Source organism: Zingiber officinale, chromosome 6A, assembly GCF_018446385.1.
Source record: "Zingiber officinale cultivar Zhangliang chromosome 6A, Zo_v1.1, whole genome shotgun sequence".
In the NCBI taxonomy this organism is placed as follows: Eukaryota; Viridiplantae; Streptophyta; class Magnoliopsida; order Zingiberales; family Zingiberaceae; genus Zingiber; species Zingiber officinale.
In genome coordinates, this window is record NC_055997.1 from 18762931 (window position 1) to 18786392 (window position 23462).

Sequence of the window (23462 nt, forward strand, 5' to 3'; positions counted from 1 at the left end):
ATTATTCGAGCTATGAGCTCACCATGGAAGACCGTCGAGCGGCGACGTTAAACTCTAGAGTCGGACCGGCGACTATAAACCCCCTGGCTTGAAGACCGTCGAGCGGCGACGTTAAACCCTAGGGTCGAACCGGCGACTATAAACCACCCGGCTTGAAGACCGTCGAGCGACGATGTTAAACTCTAGAGTCGGACCGACGACTATAAACCCCCCGGCTTGAAGACCGTCGAGCGGCGACATTAAACCCTAGGGTCGAACTGGCGACTATAAACCACCCGGCTTGAAGACCTTCGAGCGGCGATGTTAAACTCTAGAGTCGGACCGGCGACTATAAACCCCCCGGCTTGAAGACCGTCGAGCGGCGACGTTAAACCCTAGGGTCGAACCGGCGACTATAAACCACCCGGCTTGAAGACCGTCGAGCGGCGACGTTAAACTCTAGAGTCGGACCGGCGACTATAAACCCCCCGGCTTGAAGACCGTCGAGCGGCGACGTTAAACTCTAGAGTCGGACCGGCGACTATAAATCCCCCGGTCGGAAGACTCTCTGGTGTAGACGCGACAAGTCATACGGGCCCCGGCTCTGCGATAAAATAGTGATAATGTACTTCCGTCTGAATACATCGACGAGAAGGTACTCTGGGGGTCGGCATGTGAGCCGAGCAGCCGCGCGACCCAATTACCAAAGGTACTTCACTACCATTTAACGAAAATTCCAGTAAGAAGTGAGGGGGGTCCATACTAGCGGCTCAGTTATAAACACGAGAAACGATTAACGAAAAGAAAGGGAGGAGACATAACGATTGTAGCTCGCGCTCTGATCAGAGGACACAAGTATTGACAAAGATAAAAAAGTTAAATAACAGGACAGGACATATCCATTAGAATCCTGGCCCTTAGAGCCGGTCGAAAGAGTTACAAAAAACACCAAGAAAACCACAAACTCTCCTCACTCCAGGGGCTCGAATATGGACTCCGGGACAGATTCCAGGAGGTCGGCCATATCTGGGGGGGGGGGATGGAGGTATCCTCTGGAAGATGACCCTTGGCCTTCAGGTATGCAGTGGTCACCCGGATAGCCTCCTCGAAGGACAAGACGAGCCGATCGCTTAACTTGTTACCAAACTCGTCAGATCGGAGGTAGTTCCGTCTCATCACTTCGAAGCGGTCGGACTCTCCGCCCTGATATTCCTTCAAAGCCGCTCGGGATGAATCGAGAGATTCCTGAAGATCTTTCAGATCAGCTTGCAATTTAACTTCAGTAGCCGATCGACTCTCTTTCTTAGCGGCTAGCAAGTCGGTCAATTCTGTGACGTGCTGCTCCAGCGCTCGAACCTCCACCTTCATCGCATCCAGATCAGCAACGACCCTGTTTTTTCTGTTGGTGGCCACAGTGATCTGGTGGTCGTGGGACTTGACTTGGTTTTCAAGTCCGCCCACCCTGGTTTCCAGGCCGGAAGATTTGCGCTGTTCAGCTGCTAGCAGTTTTTCCATTTTTGCCAGCTCGGACTTGAGCGTGGCGTACGGGGGCCCCTCAGCCGGCGCTCCAGAAATTTGGAGCTTCTTCAACTCCTCTTCCAGCTCGGCCAGACGATTGCTGACCGCAATGTTCTCCATCCAATGCTGCATTCGGATGGATAACGTCAGTAACCTGATAAAGTCATCATGATAGCGCGTTAAAAAACATACCCCGGTGGCTTGCTGCATGTGGCTGTCTACCAGTTGACTGGGAGTCATCAGGGCCACGCGAGCCCTTGCATCTTCCCACGTCTGGGCGAGCGGACCCTGGATGGTGACTTGGTGCTCGGGAGCGACAGGCTGATCTGCCGCTAAGAGGAACTCCTCGGTGGGGAGATGGAGGACGAACCTGATCATTCGGCGGCCGCTCGGATCCGCTTGGGTAGAAACGGCTCGGCTGGAAGACTCGTCGACCGGTGCAGAAGTAATGTCCAAGCGCTTGAGCCGAAGGCGGACCCGGGGCACGGAGCTAACGGGTGGTGCTCCAGTCGAGGGTGCTGGCTGGTCAAGCTGGGAGGGGGTCTGATCAGAAGAAATGGTCTCGTGCGCGGCAGGCAGCGGGTCGATTGCTTCTGGGAGGGTGTCGACTGGCCCAAGCACCGGCTCAACGGGCGCAATGGCGGTTCGGCGACGTTTGCGAGTTATCAGTGGGGAATCGCCGGCCGATCGCTCCGCGTCCTCTGATACGTGCTGCTGACCGGCCGAAGAGATAGCATCCCCGGCCGCTCCAGTGGCGGTACCCTGAGCGGCAGACTCTCGGGCCTCAGTTGGAGCCTCTTCACTTTCGCCCTCGTGCGAGCCGACCGGCGCGATGCCTAGATCGGCCATCTCCTTGGATGCCACCGCCTCAATCTCGGCGGCTTTCAACTTCAGCCGTTTGGCAACCTTGGCGCACCACATGATGTCAGCTGCATAACAGAAGAATAAACAGTTAGACCAAAAGGAAAAAGGACAAGACCCAAGCTGCTCGGGAGCTTTGTGCGGATCGGGCTCAAGCCAAATACATACAACACCCCCTCGTGAAGTAGTTTGTCGATATTGAACCTCTGGCCGACCAGTAGATTAGCCTCATGAAGATACTCCGGCTGGTTCTTGTACTTGCCGAGGTTAGGCGGGTCCGGCATGGTGGTTTGCCACTTGGTGCGAAAGGAAGGCAACTCGGGAAAACGAAGGAAAAAATAATTTTCCTTCCAGTGCTTGTTCGAGGTCGGCATCTTATCGAAGAAGACGAGGTCGATCCGTGACTGGAAAAGGAAAGTACCCCACTTGGACTGTTTTGGGTAGTAAAAGTAATGGAAAAATCTGGGGGTTAAGGGAATACCGTGCAGCTTAAAGAGGATTACTACGCCGCACAGCAGCCTAAAAGAGTTAGGGACAAGTTGGCCGAGCGGGATGCGAAAATAATTGCAAACTTCCCGGATAAAGGAGTGTAGAGGGAAGCGCAGACCGACCACAAATTGATCGCGGAAGAAGCAAACAGTGCCGGTCGGCGAGTTATGGGGCCGATCGGAAAAGGTGGCTAAAACTAGTCTATGGTCGGAAGGCAATTCAAATTCATTAAGGAAACGTCCGGCGTCAGTTTCGTCGAAGCGGCTGACCATGGTCATGTACCATAGACCAGGGGAAGGACCGGAAGGCTGCGAAGTGCTAGCCATCGCCGAGACAATAGCAGGAAAGGAAGAGCCGAGGAAAGAAAAATGAAAGGGTTGAAGGAGAAGGCTGAAACTACAGTGAACAAGTGCAAAGGTCACCAAAAAAGAAGAAAGCGGAAGAACGCAGAGATAGGAAGGGGCTTACTGGGAGCAAAATGCGAGGGAGAAGGCCGAGAGTTTGTCGGAGCACCAAGGCAAGCGGACGCTGGGAGGAGGGTCGCGGGAGAAGTCGCCAAAAACGCAAAGGCAAAGGTGATGGAAGGAGGTTCAGTGCCGGCGCCTCTTAAACCCCGGTCTCGGTTCACAACAGTCGTCCGATCCAGGTCATCGAAAGAAGCGAGGACATCGGACCGTCAGATTTGAACCGACGTATGCCCCATCAAAGTTTACGCCCTCGCCGTACGATGACGGCGGATATGCCAAGTGGCTATTAACGATTGGACGACATTTAATGAGCGCCATTACCCGCGCGTGGGCAGCTTAATGAGGATTGGCACGAATTCTGAGGAGACCCGACGACGTCGACCGCCCCCAGAATAGTAGCGTAACAAGCAACGAAAGGAGATCAAAACTACAAGGCATGGCCATCAACTCGCCGATCAGCCTAGGGGACCTCCTAGAGCCGATCGGAAATACACTTTCGGAAGTGGCGAAGTGAAGGTCGCTCGACCAAATTCATAGTCCAGTCAGTCGGACTCGGCGCCTCCTTCGACTAGACTTGAAGGGGAGACATGTGATCAGGTGATAAGGACGGGGGATCCTCGTCAGCAAAGGGTCAACGACACGTGGAGGTCAAAGGTCAAGATAGTCAACCCGAAGATTGGTCAATCGGACGAAGCAACCCGAAGACTGGCCGACCGGCAGGGAGTTCTCCGAACCAAATGGAGTACAACTTGACTAGGGGTCGGGTTTCTGATGCTCACGATAAAAAGGTTCAAGGGTCGAACGGGGTCACCGTTCGGCCGGTGCGCAAGGCAATACAGGCAGGAGCAGTCTCAGCCGAGCATATGACCGGTGCAGGAGTGAGATGCTTGCCGAGCGGCTTATCCGCTCGGTCCTGGAACAGACAAGGAGCGCAAGAGGACAAAGGAGACGAGGTAACGTCATCCTCGAGACGCCTGCCACCGACAAGCAGCAGAGTTGGCGACCGAGCCGTACACAGAATCGTACGGTGGAAGCTTCCACCATCACATCCGGGATATGCTCGGACGATTGCGGAATGGCGCCAGAAGCACTTTTCTGACACAGGCTTGTTAAGGTATGTTTGGGGAAGCGTGCACGTGACGGGAAACGTGCCCGCGCTTCTCCGGGGTCCTATATAAAGACCCCAGACGTCGACGAAGGTATGCACAACTATTTACTGTAGCCACGTTACTCTGTCTCGTTTGTTACCTGACTTGAGTGTCGGAGGACCGTCGCCGGGGAACCCCTCCTGGCTCGGCTTCTTTGCAGGATTGTCGGAAAGCTACACCACCATTCGAAGACAGTGGAGCGTGCCACGTCCCCAACGTCCGTCGACTCAGCGCTCGGACAGGATCAGAAACATTTCAAAAGAAAAATATTGAAGATATGGGTTGGCCTGTCTAACCCGCAATCCGCCTTGGATTGGGTTGGATTAGAGATTTCCTAAACTACCAAGATGACTGGTCGGCTTGGCCCACCCTACCAAATGGTTGGCCCACCATGGGCCGACCCGCCCCGCCACGGATGAGCCAGTCTAATAACTCTATCTAACAGTGGGATTCAAGTTTACACGGTATGCTTGGAAATTTCAAATAGTCTTGTAAATTTATTTTCAACTCTAACTAAGTTATGACTTAAACAAAATGATGTTGTTGTGTCTGTAAATTAAAATTCGATAGGGTGTGTTGTTCATTAAAATCTATCAGGTACACTATTCCGTGCCAACTAGCACGCTACAAGAGCTTCATCAGTAGTAGTTAGAACTAAGTTTTAGCACCATATTTAGCTTCTCCTTGTTCAACCCTTCCTAGCGATTACGAATTTGTAAAATTCCAAATACCCTAGATCCATCGGTGGTTTTAGGTCAAAACTCACTAATGGACCTAGACAGCTCCGATTGCATCTATTTCAAGTCTTGTGAGTTGTTAATTTTACAAGGACTCCAACAGTGCTATCCATTACTTATTTAAACCTCTCCATAGGTGCTCCAACGTTATGATCAATTTCAGCTTGATTTTGGCTCTGATATGATCTCATATCAAGCCCAACATGGGCCTAATACGTTGGGATCTTGACCTCTTTTTTATTGATCACAACCTAGTTTTTGATCTCGATATCTAAAACTTCACACTATATCTCCGTTATGTAAATTAAAAACTTGCTAGCAATTGTGATTTGTTTTTAGAAATTCAAATATACTAGGTCTCACAGTAGGATTCGAGTCTATATGGTGCATTTAGAAATTTCAAAAAGTCTGGCAAATTTGGTTTAAACTCTAATTAAGTTGTTCCATAAATCTGCCTCACACATCCATTGACATAATAAACACGATTTTTGTAATCACCTTTTATACATAAGTGTACAATATTTTTTTTACACTACAAACAAATTTTACAATGGCAATTTGATATGTACATCGCTAAATCTTTATCTGTCTTCTTCTATCAATTTACTCTTGTTTGAAATTTGTCCTTCAACGATGATGTTCTTCAACGACGTTGTTCTTGAACACTATTATTCTTTAAAGTCGTCTCTTGAAACCCTTACGATAATACACCTGCTCTAATTATTCTTTTGTAATTCCGTCAAACTGCTAGAGAAGATATGCTAAGTGAAAGAGGTTCTTGATAGTGTCGTGTTTATAGGAGCAGGAAGAGGTATGGACATAGAGATGGTGAGAACCAGGGCAGATCCTCTAGATCACTTTTTGCGGTCCAGGGGATGGTCCCTAAGCATGCATTGGTGGAATACATGACCCCCACTTATAAAATAGGTGGAGACCATTCATGTCCACCGATGCATGCTTAGGGATCATCCCTTGGACCGCAAAAAACGATCTAGAGGATCCGGACTCGGTGAGAACATATGCATCTGAACCCAAAAAAAAAAAATATTTTCAAATAAAAATATGATTCAAAAAAATGGGATAGGGAAAATGGAGGTTAGATAGAAATATCATCCATTTGACTCCGCAAACTATAATGGGCTTTTTGATAGATTCCGAATTTAGCATGCATCGTTTGCTAAAATTAATAATTTTTAATATTCTTAAAATTATTATAGCAAGCGGCAAAAAAAAAAAAAACACGCTGGTTCCACTTCCAGCGCCTGCTGATCTGTCCTAGGATTAACAGAGGATATGGGGTGCAAAAATTTACACCCCACTGATCCTGGAATTCAATCCCTTACCTAAAGCCCAAGTGACAAATCTCCGACTACCTACCATCTCATATATACCTCTTAGGCTTGTTGAAATTATTGCAGATAAAACGAAGATAGATATTAAACCAAAATGTCCACAGAACCCTTGCTTAAGCAGCATACACAGAACATTTCCGCAGAAGATACAATTCCACGGTTATTAGATAGGAAATAGCAGTTATCCTCCATTCCATCGATCACACGTCGAGCTTCTGCTGGAGCTCCCATAGGGTGGCGGCGGAATGGCGGAGACGGGCGGCCTCCTCGTCGGTGAGGTGGACGTTGGCGACGGTGAGGACGCCGGAGCGGCCGAGCTGGGCGGGGAGGCTGAGGAAGACCTTGCGATCCGAGGGGATGCCGTAGAAGCCGGCGGCGAGGAGCGAGATGGGGTGGATGCGGTGCTGGTCGCGGAGGAGGGAGCGGGCGAGGCTGGCGACGGAGTAGCCGATGGCCCAGGAGGTGTAGCCCTTGAGACGGATCACCTCGTACGCGCTGTCCACCACCGCCTTCCGGATCCGCTCCAACACCCCCTGTTCCATCACCACTGCCGCCTTGTTGTCGTCGCTCGCAAGCTGACCCAGCACCGGCACGCCCCCCACGCTGATGCTCGACCACAGCGCCACCGAGCTGTCGCCGTGCTCCCCCACCATGTACGCCTGCAAAACAAATCTCCTCTGTTATTTTTCAAGATTGGGCTCCGATGAAAAATCCGTAGTGTGTTGCAAAAACAAAAATTATTTGTTAAACCTCTCGATTCAACGGATCGAAATCAAATCATTTTAAATGAAAAAAAAAACGAAAACTTAAAGAAGGAGATCGGTCAGAGTTTGGTTCACGAACCTGCACGTCTTGGGCGTTGACCTCAAGGTGATCGGCGAGGAGGAAACGGAAGCGCGAGGAGTCGAGGTTGGTCCCCGATCCGATGACCCTATTGGGCGGGAACCCCGACAGCTTCCACGCGATGTACGTCAGCACGTCCACCGGGTTAGACACGACTAGAAGCAAGGCCGACGGCGAGTGCCTCGCCAGCGGCGGCACGATCTCCTTGAACAGGGTCAGGTTGCGCTGCAGGAGGTCGATCCGCGTCTCCCCGGGGATCTGGCGGGCTCCTGCGGTGATGATGCAGAGATCGGAGTCGGCGGTGACGGCGTAGTCGGTGGATGCGAGGATGCGAGTGCGGGGAAGGAAGGCCGCGGCGTGCTGCAGGTCGAGCATCTCGCCACGGAGCTTGTCGGGCTTAGCGTCGACGAGGGCGAGCTCATCAGTGAGGTCCTGGGTGAGGATGGTCTGGGCGATGGCCATTCCGACGTTTCCGGCGCCGATGACGGAGATCTTGGTCCGGCGGCTGGTGGGGGACGGCGGCGCCGCCTGGTGGATGGGGCGGAAGAGAGCGCGGTGGACGTCGTCGGCGAAGCCGAGCTCGGAGAGCGAAGAGACCTTCTGCATGGTCTGTGGCACCAGATCGGATCGGATGCTTTCGATTGGCGACGGCAGACGAAATGGGGGATAAGGTGAAGCTGCGGACCAACAAAACCCTTCCAAGTCTGCGTCTCTCTTCAGCTTATTTGTTCGGTACATAAACAGAGAGAGACTCGGATTCCATAGTTAAATCAAAAACAACATATTGCACGGTATTGAAGACTAGTTGAATAGTTAGGGTTTTTAGGGTTGGCAAAATGAGTTTAAATTAGGCTTTGTTATGTTGTTTTACGTGTTTAAATGTGGAGGGCCTCAGAAGAACATATGCCGATAGCTCAAGATCCGAGGGAATACGGTGAAAGGTAGTATGGGATACTCAAACATTGAAAAAGGAGAAGTATTGGAGCCAACAAGACCTTGGCATAAGATGCAAACCAAGCGAGATGGATGACACGCGAAAGGATCGACGGATTTGTTACATCCGAGGAACGAGAAGTTGTGGAAGAATATTCCGGTAAAACAAGAAGGATGACACAATGAGTAAGCATCCGAGGGGCGTAAACCAGTGGAAGCATACGTAAGGTAAACAGGCGAAATAAGAGTTGAGTGAATTGTAATCATATGAGGATAGACTCAACTCTAAATAGACTTAGAAAATTCAAGCGATCGAACAAGAATTTTCGATCAATCGGACTATCTGTTTCAGTAATCCAAAGTACAAGATAAATGTTATATGCTTGTAGGTTATTGATAGTAGGGGTGATCGTGGATCAGGTTGGTTCGATTATTAGGGTAAAAAACTATCCGACCCTACTAGATAAGATAATACAATATTAGGACCTACATCCAGTCCTATATCTGGCGATTATTATATATCAGATATCTGACGGATTGTCAGTTATTTGGATATCCGACCCTATATCTAATGAAATATAAAATATAAATATAAAACAACAAAAAATAAAATATTTTAAAATGATAATAGACATTATTCATTACACGTTGTAGAAGTTAATCGCCAGTAACTGCTACAACGTATAGCAACTTATCGGCAGTAACTAGTACAACGTGTAGCAACTTATCGACAGTAGTTGCTACAAGTAAAGGTGATCGCGGATCGGGTTGATTCGGTTATTGGGATAAAAAATTATCTGGTCCTACTAGATCGGATAATGTAATATCAGAATCCTACATCCGACCCTATATCCAGCGGATTTTTTTTTTGGTTCGGTTCAGGTCGGTATAAGCAGGTTTGTCAGTTTGGCGGGTTGACTACTCACCCCTAATTGATAGAGATTGGATCGATCGACCGAAGACTATGATCGGACAACCGGAAGCTATGTAGAAGAGAAGATCCAAGGTAAGCGGGACCAGACAACCAAACAAATAGGATCGAGACTAAACAAGTAGGGTCAGGTGATCGATACTTGGAGGCTGATCATTGGACGATCCGTATTCATGATCCAACTAAAAGACACGTGGTAGCAGATCCAGAGAAGCAAATCAAGTTTCCATCAATTGGTAAGTTATTGGGCCGATTGAAAGAACACCACGTCAGCAAAGGGATAAATAAGGATTGTCGAGCAAATGAGTACTATCTACCACATCATTAGTTTTCGGTCGACTAAACAATCTTTTCACTCAATTGAATGTGCCACATCAACAGCTTAAGCAGATTCTATAAAAAAGAGGCGAGGAGCTCAGTTACAAAACACACATCCATAAACATAACTACTTCCTATCTTCCTTTTATATTACACTCAAAGGTGTAAGAGGCTTTTCTTTCTTCGACAATTTACTAAATCACGCACCTTGACATCTTAATTGACCAAAAGACGTATGTTACTTTGGTATTTACCAAAGGACGCACTTTTTCAAGTGCACCTTCCTTTTTATCCTTCAAACAAATCAAACTTTTTTTTTGTCGTTTTTTTCCTTCCTCTTCTCTTTCCTATCTCCTCTTTCATCACCGACATTTAAGATTTAGTTAATTTTTTGATAACATTTTAATACATTTAGAGAAGCTAAAATAAACTATGAATAACAAATTTGAACTCTTTGTAATCTCAGAAATCCACAGGAATTGAAATAAGTGCAATTAGAGCTCTCTAGGTCCATTAGTGGGTTTCGGTCAAAATCCACTGATGGACCTAGAGAGCTCCGATTGCACCCATTTCAGTTTCTATGGATTCCTGGTGTTGCAAGGAGTTCAAATATGCTATATATTGTTTATTTTGACTTTTAGAAGGTGTTAAAGTATAAGAAGAAAGAATCAGCAAAAAAATTTCATATCAGGCTCACGTTAGGCTTGATATGAATCATATCAGGCCCAATGTGGGCCTAATATGATTCATATCAGGCTTAACGTGGAACCTTTTTGCTAATTCTTTTTTCTTATATTTTAACATCTTCTAAAAGTCAAAATAAATAATGGATAGCATATTTGAACTCCTTGCAATATCAGGAATCCACAAAAACTGAAATGGGTGTAATCGGAGCTCTCTTGGTCCATTAGTGGGTTTGACTAAAACCCACTAATGGACCTAGAGACCTCAGATTACACCCATTTCAGTTCTTGTGGATTCCTGATATTGCAAGGAGTTCAAATATGCTATCCATTGGTTATTTTGACTTTTAGAAGATATTAAAATATAAGAAGAAAGAATCAGCAAAAGGCTCCACATTAGGCCTGATATGAATCATATCAGGCCCACGTTGAGCTTGATATGATTCTATATCAGGCCCAATGTGGGTCTCACTCTATTAGGAATGCTCAACTGTTTTAGGAACTCTTCATTTCATAATGGATGTGTCTATGATTACTTTAACACTGCGTGGACAACAAAAATTAGAGAACAAGAAGCAGAATATGCTGAGAAAATGAAAAACAAAATTACTATGGTTCATAAAGCAGCCAAAGAGAAGAGAGCAATTACTGAGGCTATGTGTCGTGAAGAGCTATTGAAGTCAGAAGAAAGTGCGGCCAAATATCATGGCACAAGGCAGATGCCAAAGCAAGGTTGTAGCTGCCTCAATTCATGAGAAATGGAGATAGTAACAAGATGTTATCTCATGCATGCTTTCTAGCTTATGGTGTGTTACTGAGGACTTCAGTTTGTATCATTGTAAGAAAATAAGAGGTATTTAGTTTACAAGTCCAATTCTTCTTGTCTTTGTAATTCTTCATAAATACTGTATTTTGTCTCTGTAATTCATTATGAGTTTTATGTTTGGGTCAGTAGTACATTCTTTCACTTGTATAATTACTGCAAGCTAAACATAAGAATGCACTACAAAAAAATCATATCAGGCCTAACGTGGAGGTCTTTTTGTTGATTCTTTGTTCTTATATTTTAACATCTTCTAAAAGTCAAAATAAATAATTGACAGCATATTTGAACTCCTTGCAATATCAGAAATCCATAGGAACTGAAATGAGTGCAATCAGAGCTCTCTAAGTTCATAAGTGGATTTCGGTCAAAATCCACTAATGGACCTAGAGAGTTCCGATTGCACCCATTTCAGTTTCTGTGGATTTCTGGTGTTGCAAGGAGTTCAAATATGTTATCCATTGTTTATTTTGACTTTTAGAAGGTGTTAAAATATAAGAAGAAAAAATCAGAAAAAAAATTTCATATTAGGCCCACGTTGGGCCTGATATGGAATCATATCAGGCCCAACGTGGGTCTAATATGATTCATATCAGGCCTAATGTAGAGCCTTTTTGCTGATTCTTTCTTCTTATATTTTAACACCTTCTAAAAGTAAAAATAAATAATAGATAGCATATTTGAACTCCTTGCAACATCAGGAATCCACAGAACTGAAATGGGTGTAATTAGATCTCTCTAGGTCCATCAGTGAGTTTTGACTGAAACCCACTGATAGACCTAGAGACCTCAGATTACACCTATTTCAGTTCCTGTGGATTCCTGATGTTGCAAGGAGTTCAAATATGCTATCCATTGTTTATTTTGACTTTTAAAAGGTGTTAAAATATAAGAAGAAAGAATCAACAAAAAAGGCTCCATATTAGGCCTGATATGAATCATATCAGGCCCATGTTGAGCCTGATATGATTCCATATCGGGCCCAATGTGGGTCTCACTCTATTAGGAATGCTAAACTGTTTTAGGAACTCTTCATTTCTTAATGGATGCGTCTATGATTACTCTAACACTGTGTGGACAGCAAAAATTAGAGAACAAGAAGCAGAATATATTGAGAAAATGAAAAACAAAATTACTATGGTTCATAAAGCAGCCAAAGAGAAGAGAGCAATGACTGAGGCTATGTGCCGTGAAGAGCTATTGAAGTCAGAAGAAAGTGCGGCCAAATATCACGCCACAGGGCAGATGCCAAAGCAAGGTTATAGCTGCCTCAATTCATGAGAAATGGAGATAGTAACAAGATGTTATCTCATGCATGCTTTCTAGCTTATGGTGTGTTACTGAGGACTTCAGTTTGTATCATTGTAAGTGATCCTGTCCGAACCAAGAGTCAGCGGACGCTGGGCACGTGGCGCTCTCTGCTGGATCCTCGAGTACTCCGGCGAACCTGCAACAAAACCGAGCCGGGAGGGGTGTCCCGGCGACGGTCCTCCGACGCTCAAGTCAAGCGAGGAATGACAAGAAGGTAGCCTCAAGATGAAGACGTGCATACCTCCGGTGAAGAAATGGAGGCCTTATATAGACCCCTCGAAGAAGCCTGGGCGCGCCAATCAAAGCAGCCACCTGCATTTGACCATGCCCAGGCATGGGTCTGTCAGAAGGGCCATGCCCAGATATGGACCCGTCAGAAAAGGCGTCCATGAGGCCATACTGCTACTGTATCAACCTTTCCATGATGTGACGGCAAGATCCTCCATCGTGCGATCTTATGTACGGCCTAATCATCAGACATGCTTCTTCCGATATGCCAGATCCCGGGGCGAGCGCATAGGCCGCTCGGCCGCCTTTTTGTCTCCTCGCCCTTATTTTGTCCGGGCGGGTTGCCCGCTCGGCTCTTTGGTCCCTGCCGTTCGGGCTCCCGGTCGGCCCTTCGATCCTCCTGCCTTGGCGTCGGAAACCCAAACCCATGGATGGGTTATCTAACTCCGCTCGGACATACCCGGATGATCGGCTCGGCCATTAACCGCTTAGTCAGCCCTTCATCGGTTCTCAAGCTGAGACCCTTCAGGAAGTGGGTTCCCCATTCTTACTGCCGGATCACTTGCCTTCCCTTCAAGTCTAGTCGAAGGAGGCCGTGAGTCCGACTGACTGGACTATATGTGTCCGAGCGGGCGGTCATCGCCTTACCGTCGCCTATAATATTCTTTGAGCCGTTCGGCCCTTATGGCGGATTCAGCCGCTCGGCTCTTCGTTTTGAATGCCTCGTCGTTCAATGTGGATGCTTGCTTGTCTAAATCTTCTCGAAAATTGTGCAAATCCTTCCCATTAAGTCGCAACACGCGCGGTATGACGCGCATTAATTGCGCCTAGTGGCAAGGCTCCACGTGGCTCTTCCCACGTGGCGGCGATGCTTAGTACGATGGGACGCGATTGCTTTGAAATGGACGGGCGGATGTTGGCCTCGCCTTTCGTGACCTGCATCCGACGGCGGAGGCCGACCAGCCTCGGCAGTATAAAATCTTCTTCTCCTCCCTTCGCCGCATGCTTGCTTGTGCGTTGCCTTCTGCTTCGTTCTGTTGCTGCAGCCTCCGGCGATCTAGCGTTTGTTTTTAGGCGGCGATCACCTCATCGGTGATTCTTTCCACCCGTTTCCTTCCCAGTGAGTCTTCTTCCTTCACTTACTAGGTCTTCTCTGCTCATTTCGCCCCTTTTGTTTCCCTGCCTTTGATTTCTTGCTATTCTCTTGCCTCTCCGAGATGGCAAGTTCCTCTGAACCCGTCACTCACGTTCACGGTCCCTGGTATATGACCATGGAGAGTCGGTTTGATGAGGAGGGTGCCCGGCGCCTCGTTCGGACGTATGGGATCCCTGATGACCACGAAATAATTATAGCCAGCCCGTCCGATCGGCCCCATAACCCGCCGATCGGCACCATTTGCTTTTTTCTAGACCAATTCCAGGGCGGCCTTAGATTTCCTACCCATCCATTCATTTTGGAGGTTTGTAATTATTTCCGCATCCCGCTCGGCCAGCTTGTACCGAACTCCTTTAGGTTGCTGAGCGGGGTGGTTGTCCTCTTTAAGCTGCATAGTATCCCTCTTGACCCCAAGATATTCCACTTATTCTTCTACCCCAAACAATCCGAGTTGGGCACTTTCATTTTCCAGAGTAGAATAGGCTTTAAATTTTTTGATAATATGCCGACCTCCAATAAGCACTGGAAGGAATTTTTCTTCTATATCCGACTTCCCGAGCGGTAAGATTTCAACCAAATGGCAGCATCTGGCCGACTCAGTACTGAGCTCGGCAAGTTCAATCCACCTACCTTCATGCAATAATTGGTTGTCCGTCACGATACAAGATCGACCGATTCGCTCAAGGGGTGTTATATATTTTTGGGTTATCTCCTGGGCCAATCTTCCCTACCGTATGGGTAAGAGACTCTTTACTCCCTTTACCTTTTTCACTAGATTTTAATTTCTCCATTGCACCATTGGCTCCAAAGCTACCGCTCATCTGAAACTCAAGGCCGTGGAGATCGAGGCGGCCACCAAAAGGAGCTCGCCGAGCGTCTCATCCCCAGCCGCCCGGCAGATGCGGGAGAGAGGGGGGCGCAGTCAGTTGCCCCATCCGCCTAACGGAGGTTGAGGCGGATCCTGCTTCGGCTCTGGGAATTCCCCCGTCCGGGGATCCCCCGCTAGAACTTCGGCGAAAACGTCGAAGAGACTCCGGTCCTCCGCCACCCCAAGAGGGGGAACCACACGAGCCGATCGGCGTTACTTCGTCCGATCGCACGCCGTCGCAGATCGGGACTCCTGTGACATCGCCTCTTGCGCAGCCCACCGACTCTCCTCCCCGGACTCGTCGCCGCTTACATCGGTTGGGCGAAACTTCCACCATAGGGGAGTCCTCTGGCCAGGCGACCGCAGCTGAAGAAGCGCCGACCGGCCACCCAACCATCAAGACCACCCTCCGATTCCCATCGGAGGAATATTTACTGTCCGCCGATCGGCCCTCAAGTCCCGTTCACGAAATAACCTTGACGGGTCCGCTTGCCAAGCTTTTTGAGGACGCGCAGATTCAAGCGGCCCTCATGACGCCCAAGCAGCTCGGCGACAACAACATGCAACAGGCCACTCAGGTATTCATTTTTCTTCCTGTTCCATGCCACTATTTGATTCCTGATTTCGTTATTTCTTTTACAGCACTGGGTTGAGCAAATCGCCACTAGCCGTCGGCTAGCCGAGCTGGAGGGTCTTCTGGAAAAACTTCAATTGTCGGGGGTCCGCGGCGAGCGGGGAAACAAACCCTCGAGGCCGAAGAAGAAGGCCGATCCGGCCGCGAGGTGGCCCGACTCAAGACTTGTGAAGAAACGGACGGGGCCGCCACCGCGGTCTAAGAGGCGGCGATTGCGATCCTGGATAAAATGAAAGTCAAGTCGGGCCCTAGATCAGCAATCTAAGAAACAGAGGCCGAGATGAATGCCGAGGAGATCCTGTTCGGCAGAGCGCACAAAGGCCGAGGTGGACTTGAAGGTAGTACAAGACACCTTCCCGAGCGGCCCTCAGAAAATATAAAGAGGGAGAGCCGAGTCGCCTAGCTGCAGCGCGCCAAGAATACCTCCACTCGGAGAGGTTCGGCGTAAAATTCGGCGGCAACGTCTCTTCCACCTTCGCCGAAGCGGTCAAAGTCACGATGACATACTTGAAGAAAGGGGGCTACCTTCCCGAGGGAATGCATATTCCCGCCTCCGACCTGGCGGCCATGATTGATGATATTCCGGACGCCTTCTTCAACTTTGAAGACCCTGAGTGAGGCGGGTTATTTCAAGTACCTTCTATATTTCATCCGCTCGGCGGATGTAAAATTTTTGTACCTGCCGTTCGGCATAATTCTTCTAATGAAACTGTTCCTTTGCTTGTTTTCCTACTCATCGTCCCTGATGTTCTTTGGTTTACTTATCGTTGATACTTAGAGTCAGTCCTGCTCGTAAGAGTTCTCCTTCACGCGTCCGATCGGCTTGGCATATTGCATAGAGCCCGAGCGAGGTGGCCTAATCTCTTTGCATGTATCCTGCCTTTGTGAAGTCCACAAACGCCGAGTATCGAAGGACTAACTCCCAATCGGGCCTGAACGTTTTAATATTTGTAGTTTCCACGATTTCTTACTCTGGCATTCGTTATTCCGCTCGGGATGTTTATAGCCGATCGGCGCGGCTCTCGATTTTTAACGACGGTGCTCGTCGGCGCGGATATTTATAGCCGGTCGGCGCGGCTCTCGATCTTTAACGACGGTGCTCGTCGGCGCGGATATTTATAGCCGGTCGGCGCGGCTCTCGATCTTTAACGACGGTGCTCGTCGGCCTTCCGCTCGGAGGGTTTATAGACGCCGGCTCGTCTCTTGATCTTTAACGACGGTGCTCGTCGGCGCGGATATTTATAGCCGGTCGGCGCGGCTCTCGATCTTTAACGACGGTGCTCGTCGGCGCGGATATTTATAGCCGGTCGGCGCGGCTCTCGATCTTTAACGACGGTGCTCGTCGGTCTTCCGCTCGGAGGGTTTATAGACGCCGGCTCGTCTCTTGATCTTTAACGACGGTGCTCGTCGGCGCGGATATTTATAGCCGGTCGGCGCGGCTCTCGATCTTTAACGACGGTGCTCGTCGGCGCGGATATTTATAGCCGGTCGGTACGGCTCTCGATTAACCGACGGTGCTCGTCGGTCTTCCGTCGGAGGGTTTATAGACGCCAGCTCGTCTCTTGATATTGCGGTTATCGCCGGCGGATATTTATAGCCGGCGGATCTTTAACGACGGTGCTCGTCGGGCGGATATTTATAGCCGGTCGGTGGCTCTCGATCTTAACGACCGGTGCTCGTCGGCCTCCGCTTCGGAGGGTTTATAGCGGCTCTGCCTCTTGATCTTTAACGACGGTGCTCGTCGGTGCGGATTATAGCCGCCGGGCCGGCTCGATCTTTAACGACGGTGCTCGTCGGTCTTCCGCCGAGGGTTTATAGGCTCACTGCCTCTTGATCTTTAACGGGTGCTCATCGTGGCGGATATTTATAGCGGTCGGTGTGGCTCTCGATCTTTAACGTCTGGGCTAGACGTTAAAGCTAATTTTGACACTTCCGTTCGGCGTAGCTCTTTGCCTTTCACCCAGCTTGGATAATGCCCTCCTGGCCGAACGGCTCAGGATCTACTTCGTCGAGTATTTTGGCTCGGATAATATACCTCCGACCGAATGGTACGGGGCCTTCGTTCCTCGAGCGCTTGGCTCGACCAACTTACTTCCGGCCGAACGGCACAGGTCTTAACCATATAAACCTCCCGACCGATCGGCTCGGGGCCTTCGCGCCACGATGATAATGCCTTATATTCGCTCCTTTGACTTTTCATCTCTGCATTTCAAGTATTTAGTCAAAAATGAAATACACAGGGTGATTTACGGTGATACACCTTTCACCCTGCCCGGTAAGGCTGGAGGTGGTTCGCACTCCCTATCTAGCTGCCGTCCGTCCTCGTCCTCCGGATAATACGCGCCGAGCGGAGCTTTTCGATGATTTTGAAAGGGCTGCCCATGGCGCTTCAAGCTTGCCGACGTCGCTTGACTTTCTTCCAGACAAGATCGCCGACTTGGAACGATCCGGGAATTACGCTACGGCTAGTAGTTTTGCTTCATCCGCCGACGGTATGCCATCACCGACGGACACCTTTGCCCTCTCTCTTCTACCAAGTCGACTCCATGTTTCTTCGTTCTGTTGTCATCATCATAGCTCGATCCTGGCCGACTCAACGCCGACTTGACCAGATGACCTCACCGCCATATACCAAATGGAACGGTGTGACTCCGTCCCTTCTTTTGGCGTCGTTCAGATGCCGCTTCGGACTTCATCGCCAACTTCCTCCCAAATGGTCGAGCCGAGCGCAGAATCCGAAGAATCTCCCGGTTGGCGACTTCGGCTTGCTCGAGGATAGGCTACGGACGTGAAATGTTGCTCAATGCCGTAGCTTTTGCACCAATCCTCTAACATCTTCCCTCAGAACTGCCGCCCGTTGTCGGACACTAGTCGGCGAGGGATGCCGAACCGACAAATGATGTGTTTCCAAATGAATTTTTAACCATCCGTTCGGTGATCTTTGCCAGCGGCTCGGCCTCCACCCACTTGGAGAAATAATCTACCGCCACTAGTAAAATTTCGTCGCCATCGGAAATGGACCCACAATATCCATTCCCCATTGATCGAACGGACATGAGATGGTTGATGCCTTCATCTCCTCCGCCGGCCGGTGGGAGAAGTTGTGATACTTCTGGCATGAAAGGCACGTAGATACTGTCCGAGCGGCATCTGTTTGTAAAGTTGGCCAAAAGTATCCAGCTAGCAGGATCTTCTTGGCCAATGAGCGTCCGCCCGGATGACCTCCGCATGATCCTTGATGTACTTCCCGGAGGATGTGTCGAGTCCTCCGAGCTTACACATTTCAACAGCGGACGAAAGTCTTGTAAAGCTGATCTCCGATGAGTGTGAACCGACCGGCTCTTCTTTCGAGGAGCCGGGCTGCATATTCATCGGATGGTGTGGTGCCCGAACGGAGGAATTCTATAATGGGTGTCCTCCAGTCACTTGGAAATGTGAGGCCTTGCATCCGATCGACATGCGCCACCAGTAGCGTTTTTTCAATTGGTTGCTGAACGGCGACCGGCGTTATTGAGCTCGCTAGTTTGGCTAACTCATCGGCTGCCTGGTTCTCCGTTCGGGGGATCTTCTGAATAAGCACCTCTTGGAAAGTAGCTTTGAGTTTTTCAAAGGCCTCAGCGTAGAGTTTGAGCCGAACACAGTTGATTTCAAAGGTGCCGGAAAGTTGCTGAGTGGCCAACTGTGAATCAGAATAGAGTGTCACCCGAGCTGCTCCCACATGCCGTGCTGCCTGCAATCCGGCTATGAGGGCCTCATACTCTGCTTCGTTGTTAGTAGCTTTGTAATCTAGCCGGACGGATAGGTGCATCTTTTCTTCCTGAGGTGAGAGTAGTAATATCCCGATCCCACTTCCAAGCCGAGTGGAGGATCCATCCACATATATTCTCCACATAGCTTCAGGCTCTGGCCTTTGCACTTCGGTCACAAAATCAGCCAAGGATTGGGCTTTAATCGCCGAGCGGGGCTGATATTGGATGTCAAATTCACTCAATTCTGTCGTCCACTTGATAAGCCGTCCGGACGCTTCCGGATTCAACAGCACTCTTCCAAGTGGACTGTTCGTCCGGACAATAATGGTATGGGCCAAGAAATACGGTCGCAGGCGCCGAGCGGCAAGAACCAAAGCGAAAGCCAACTTCTCGAGCCCGGTGTAACGAGATTCAGCGTCTTTTAAAATATGGCTTAGAAAATACACCGGCTACTCTTCGCCGTTCGCCCTCACAAGTGCTGAGCCCACAGCATGCTCAGTTGACGACAGATACATATAAAGTGACTCACCCCCGATCGGCTTGGCTAACACTGGCAGAGAATTAAGATATATCTTCAACTCTTCAAATGCTCGGTCACATTCTTCATCCCACTGGAACTTAGCAGCCTTGCGCAGAACTTTGAAGAATGGAAGGCTCCGGTCGGCGGTTCTGGAGATGAATCTGGATAAAGTAGTTATCCGACCGGTCAACCTCTGCACTTCTCTAGTATTTCTAGGGGACGGCATGTCTTGCAGTGCTTTCACCTTGCTGGGATTTGCTTCGATTCCCCGCTCGGTCACTATGTACCCCAAGAAACGCCCTCCTTTAGCTCCGAACAGGCACTTCTGTGGATTTAGCTTGACTCCATATTTGCGCAGTGTTCGGAAGGTTTCTTCCATATCCTTGAAAAGATCGGCCGCTCGGACGGATTTGATAAGAATGTCGTCAACATAAACTTCCAGACTCCGCCCTATCTGCTCCTTGAAAACCTTGTTCATCAAGCGTTGATAGGTGGCTCCGGCATTCTTCAATCCGAACGGCATCACATTATAACAATATGTGCCGTCAGCCGTTACGAAGCTTACTTTTCTTGGTCTTCCCTTGACGAGCGGTACTTGATGATATCCTGGTAAGCATCAAGCATGCAAATTAGTTCACAGCAGAGGTGGAGTCCACCACCTATCTATCCGAGGCAGGATAAAAATCCTTGGGGCATGCCTTGTTTAAATCTCGAAAGTCGATGCAGACCCTCCACTTGCCGCCCGGCTTGGAGACCAAGACTACGTTGGCCACCAGCTCGGGAACCGCACCTCGCGTATGTGGCCGGTGAAGTTTTTCTACTTCCGTCCGGATGATGGCATTCTGCTCGGCCTTTTTCTCAGGCTGAGCGTCTGGCTGGACATGCAATTCATGTTGCGCTAGGCTCGGAAATCCCGGGTAACTCATGTGTCGACCAAGAGAACATGATTCCGTTGGAGGCATTGGATCATTCTCCTTCCGTTCTTCTTCCGGATCGGAGGCGATAAAAGTCGTGGCCTCCGATCGGGCCGGATGGATCCGACTTCCTCCTTTCATCATAAATTAAGCGGGAGGTTTCTCGGTTATGGCATGTACCTCAATTCGGGAGCCTTCCGAGCGGAACAAGCCTCTGCTCGGATCATCTCTATATAGCACCGCCAAGCTGCCTGATCTCCCGCACTTCTCCTACTTTGTCCTCCACGGGAACTTTATCTTGATGGAAGGTTGAGACAAGCTGACCGAATTCGCCGGCGTCCGTCCCAAAATGACGTTGTAGGATGAGGAGAGTCGACCACCACGGTTAATCGTCCCGGTCCTCCCGAGCTCTTCTCCCGAGGTGGCCACCGGATTGTCCTGAACCGTTGCCGTAAACCCGTAGAGCGGGTTGTCATAGCAGCTCGGCTCGATCAATTTGTAACCGATCGAACGCCTTCTTGAATATGATGTTGACCGAACTTCCGTGTCAATAAATACGCGGTGAATGGTGTAATTTGCTATTACCGCTTTAATGAGAAGTCGTCGTGGGGCACTTCTACTCCTTCTAAGTCCTCGGGTCCGAAGTGATTTTCGGTCCACTCGCCCGCTCGGCCGCATCGCCCGCTCGGTCACTTCGCCCTCTTTGCTGCTCGGTTGAGTCTCCTCGGTCGGCCCGCCAAGAATAACGCTGATCTCACCGAAGTATTGCTCCTATTTTCCTCCTCCCGAGCGGACGGCCTGGACGCCCGGCGATTCTCCCGCCTCGGGGATCGGTGCCGATCGGGTCTGCTGATGTCGCCTCTCGGTGCGGGTTCGGTCGACTTCATGAGTCCTTCCTGTCGGTGGGAGGAGACCGTCGCTCGGCTTTCCAGGGAACAGGATTGGACACAAAGGGAAGGCTTCGGCAATCCCTCGTGTTATGCGTATCCGTCTGGTGGTAGGAGCCGAACATAGGGGTCCACCTCTTCTTTGGCTTGGGCCGAGTGGCAGCCACCTCTTGTACGTGAGATCTGGCGTGTGGGGATCGGATTGCTTCGGCCCTCGGTCCTCGGCGTGCTGTTTCCGCTCGGCATGAATAGGTGCCCGCTCATTTGGAGCTTCCTTTTTCCAAGCGGCTTGCGCTTCTTCCACATTTATGTATTCGTTGGCCCGATGCAGCATGTGATCATAATCTCGGGCGGCTTTCGGATGAGCGATCGGAAGAAGTCCCCATCCACAAGGCCTTGCGTGAAGGCATTCATCATTGTCTCCGATGTGGCCGTTGGGATATCCATCGCCACTTGGTTGAACCACCGAATGTAAGCTCGAGCGATTCTCTGGCTCTTGCTTGATGGCAAACAAGTCGACACTTGTCGTCGACTGCTGGCAAAGTGGTGGAGGAAGGCCGTTCGAATTCCTTGAAGCTCGTGATGGATCCGTCCGGCAACTTCGAAACCACCGCTGAGCCGATCCCAGAGGGTGGTAAGGAAAACTCTACACTTTACTCCATCGTATCGATGGGCGTGGTCAGTCGAACTTACCGGATGATCATCCGGTCCGTTGTTCCATTGTATTCGCCGATCGTCGGAGGCACGTAGTGCTTGGCAGAGGGTCTCGTAGGATAACCTCCGAAAATTGACGATTGATCCGCTCGGGAGTAGTCTCGGGGAGCTTTTCCTTCCTTTCATCCCGCCTTGGCATTTCATCCGAGGAAGATCCTCTATCTCTTCGGGCTGGATTCAGGGGTGCGAAACAAGGCCCGATGGAATGCGACGGTGGTTGGAGGTGCTTCGCTCGGCCATGAGACGCAGATGTTGCTTGCTGCGCTCGGCGGATGCTTTTGTTTTCGCTCCATGAGTTTGGCGGCCCTTATCTCGACCAGGCGTCGAGTTCCTCTGTTGAAAGCGCCACGTGTGTTGTCGTCCGCCCCGTCCATTGTCTCCCGATCGGATGAGGGGCGTTCCCGCACGGCGCCAATTTGATCTGTCCCAAGAGTCAACGGACGCTGGCACGTGGCGCTCTGCTGGATCCTCGAGTACTCCGGCGAACTGCAACAAAACCGAGCCGAGGGGTGTCCGGCGACGGTCCTCCGACGCCCAGTCAAGCGAGGAATGACAAGAAGGTAGCCTCAAGATGAAGACGTACCTCCGGTGAAGAAATGGAGGCCTTATATAGACCCTCGAAGAAGCAGCGCCAATCAAAGCACCACTGCGATTTGACCATGCCGTGCATGGGTGCTCGGGGGCCATGCCAGATATGGACCGTAAAAGGCGCCCATGAGGCCATCACTGCATCAGATCAACCTTTCCATGATGTGACGGCAAGATCCTCCATCGCGATCTTATGTACGGCCTAATCATCAGACATGCTTCTGCCGATATTCCATATCCCGAGCCGAGCGCATAGGCCGCTCGGCCGCCTTTTTCCCTCGCCCTTATTTTGTCCAACGGGTTGCCCGCTCGGCTCTTTGGTCCCTGCCGTTCGGGCTCCCGGTCGGCCCTTCGATCCTCCTGCCTTGGCGTCGGAAACCCAAACCCATGGATGGGTTATCTAACTCCGCTCGGACATACCCGGATGATCGGCTCGGCCATTAACCGCTTAGTCAGCCCTTCATCGGTTCTCAAGCTGAGACCTTTCAGGAAGTGGGTTCCCCATTCTTACTGCCGGATCAGTAAGAAAATAAGAGGTATTTAATTTACAAGTCCAATTCTTCTTGTCTTTGTAATTCTTCATAAATACTGTATTTTGTCTCTGTAATTCATTATGAGTTTTATGTTTGGGTCAGTAGTACATTCTTTCACTTGTATAATTACTGCAAGCTAAACATAAGAATGCACTACAAAAAAATCAAATCAGGCCTAACGTGGAGGTTTTTTTGCTGATTCTTTGTTCTTATATTTTAACATCTTCTAAAAGTCAAAATAAATAATTGACAGCATATTTGAACTCCTTGCAATATC

General features: G+C 49.6%; 1 protein-coding gene across 1 annotated transcript; it reads right to left on the minus strand.

Annotated features, from left to right (window-relative positions):
• Window positions 1–6599: 6599 nt before the first annotated feature.
• LOC121996014 (L-lactate dehydrogenase B-like) lies at window positions 6600–8138 on the minus strand. The gene is made up of 2 exons (XM_042549817.1): window positions 7395–8138; window positions 6600–7210 (listed from the first exon to the last, which is right to left on the minus strand). The coding sequence occupies exons 1-2, from the start codon at window positions 8130–8132 to the stop codon at window positions 6752–6754; spliced, it is 1197 nt and encodes a 398-aa protein (XP_042405751.1). The 5' UTR covers window positions 8133–8138; the 3' UTR covers window positions 6600–6751.
• Between the last annotated feature and the right edge of the window lie 15324 nt (window positions 8139–23462).

What these genes read in the sequence shown, in the direction of transcription:
- LOC121996014 (XM_042549817.1), bottom strand. Translation starts at nt 8,132, where the DNA reads ATGTACCGAACAAATAAGCTGAAGAGAGACGCAGACTTGGAAGGGTTT. An exon ending in TCAACGCCCAAGACGTGCAG is followed by an intron (nt 7,211 to 7,394) that starts GTTCGTGAACCA and finishes TTTGTTTTGCAG; the next exon opens with GCGTACATGGTGGGGGAGCA.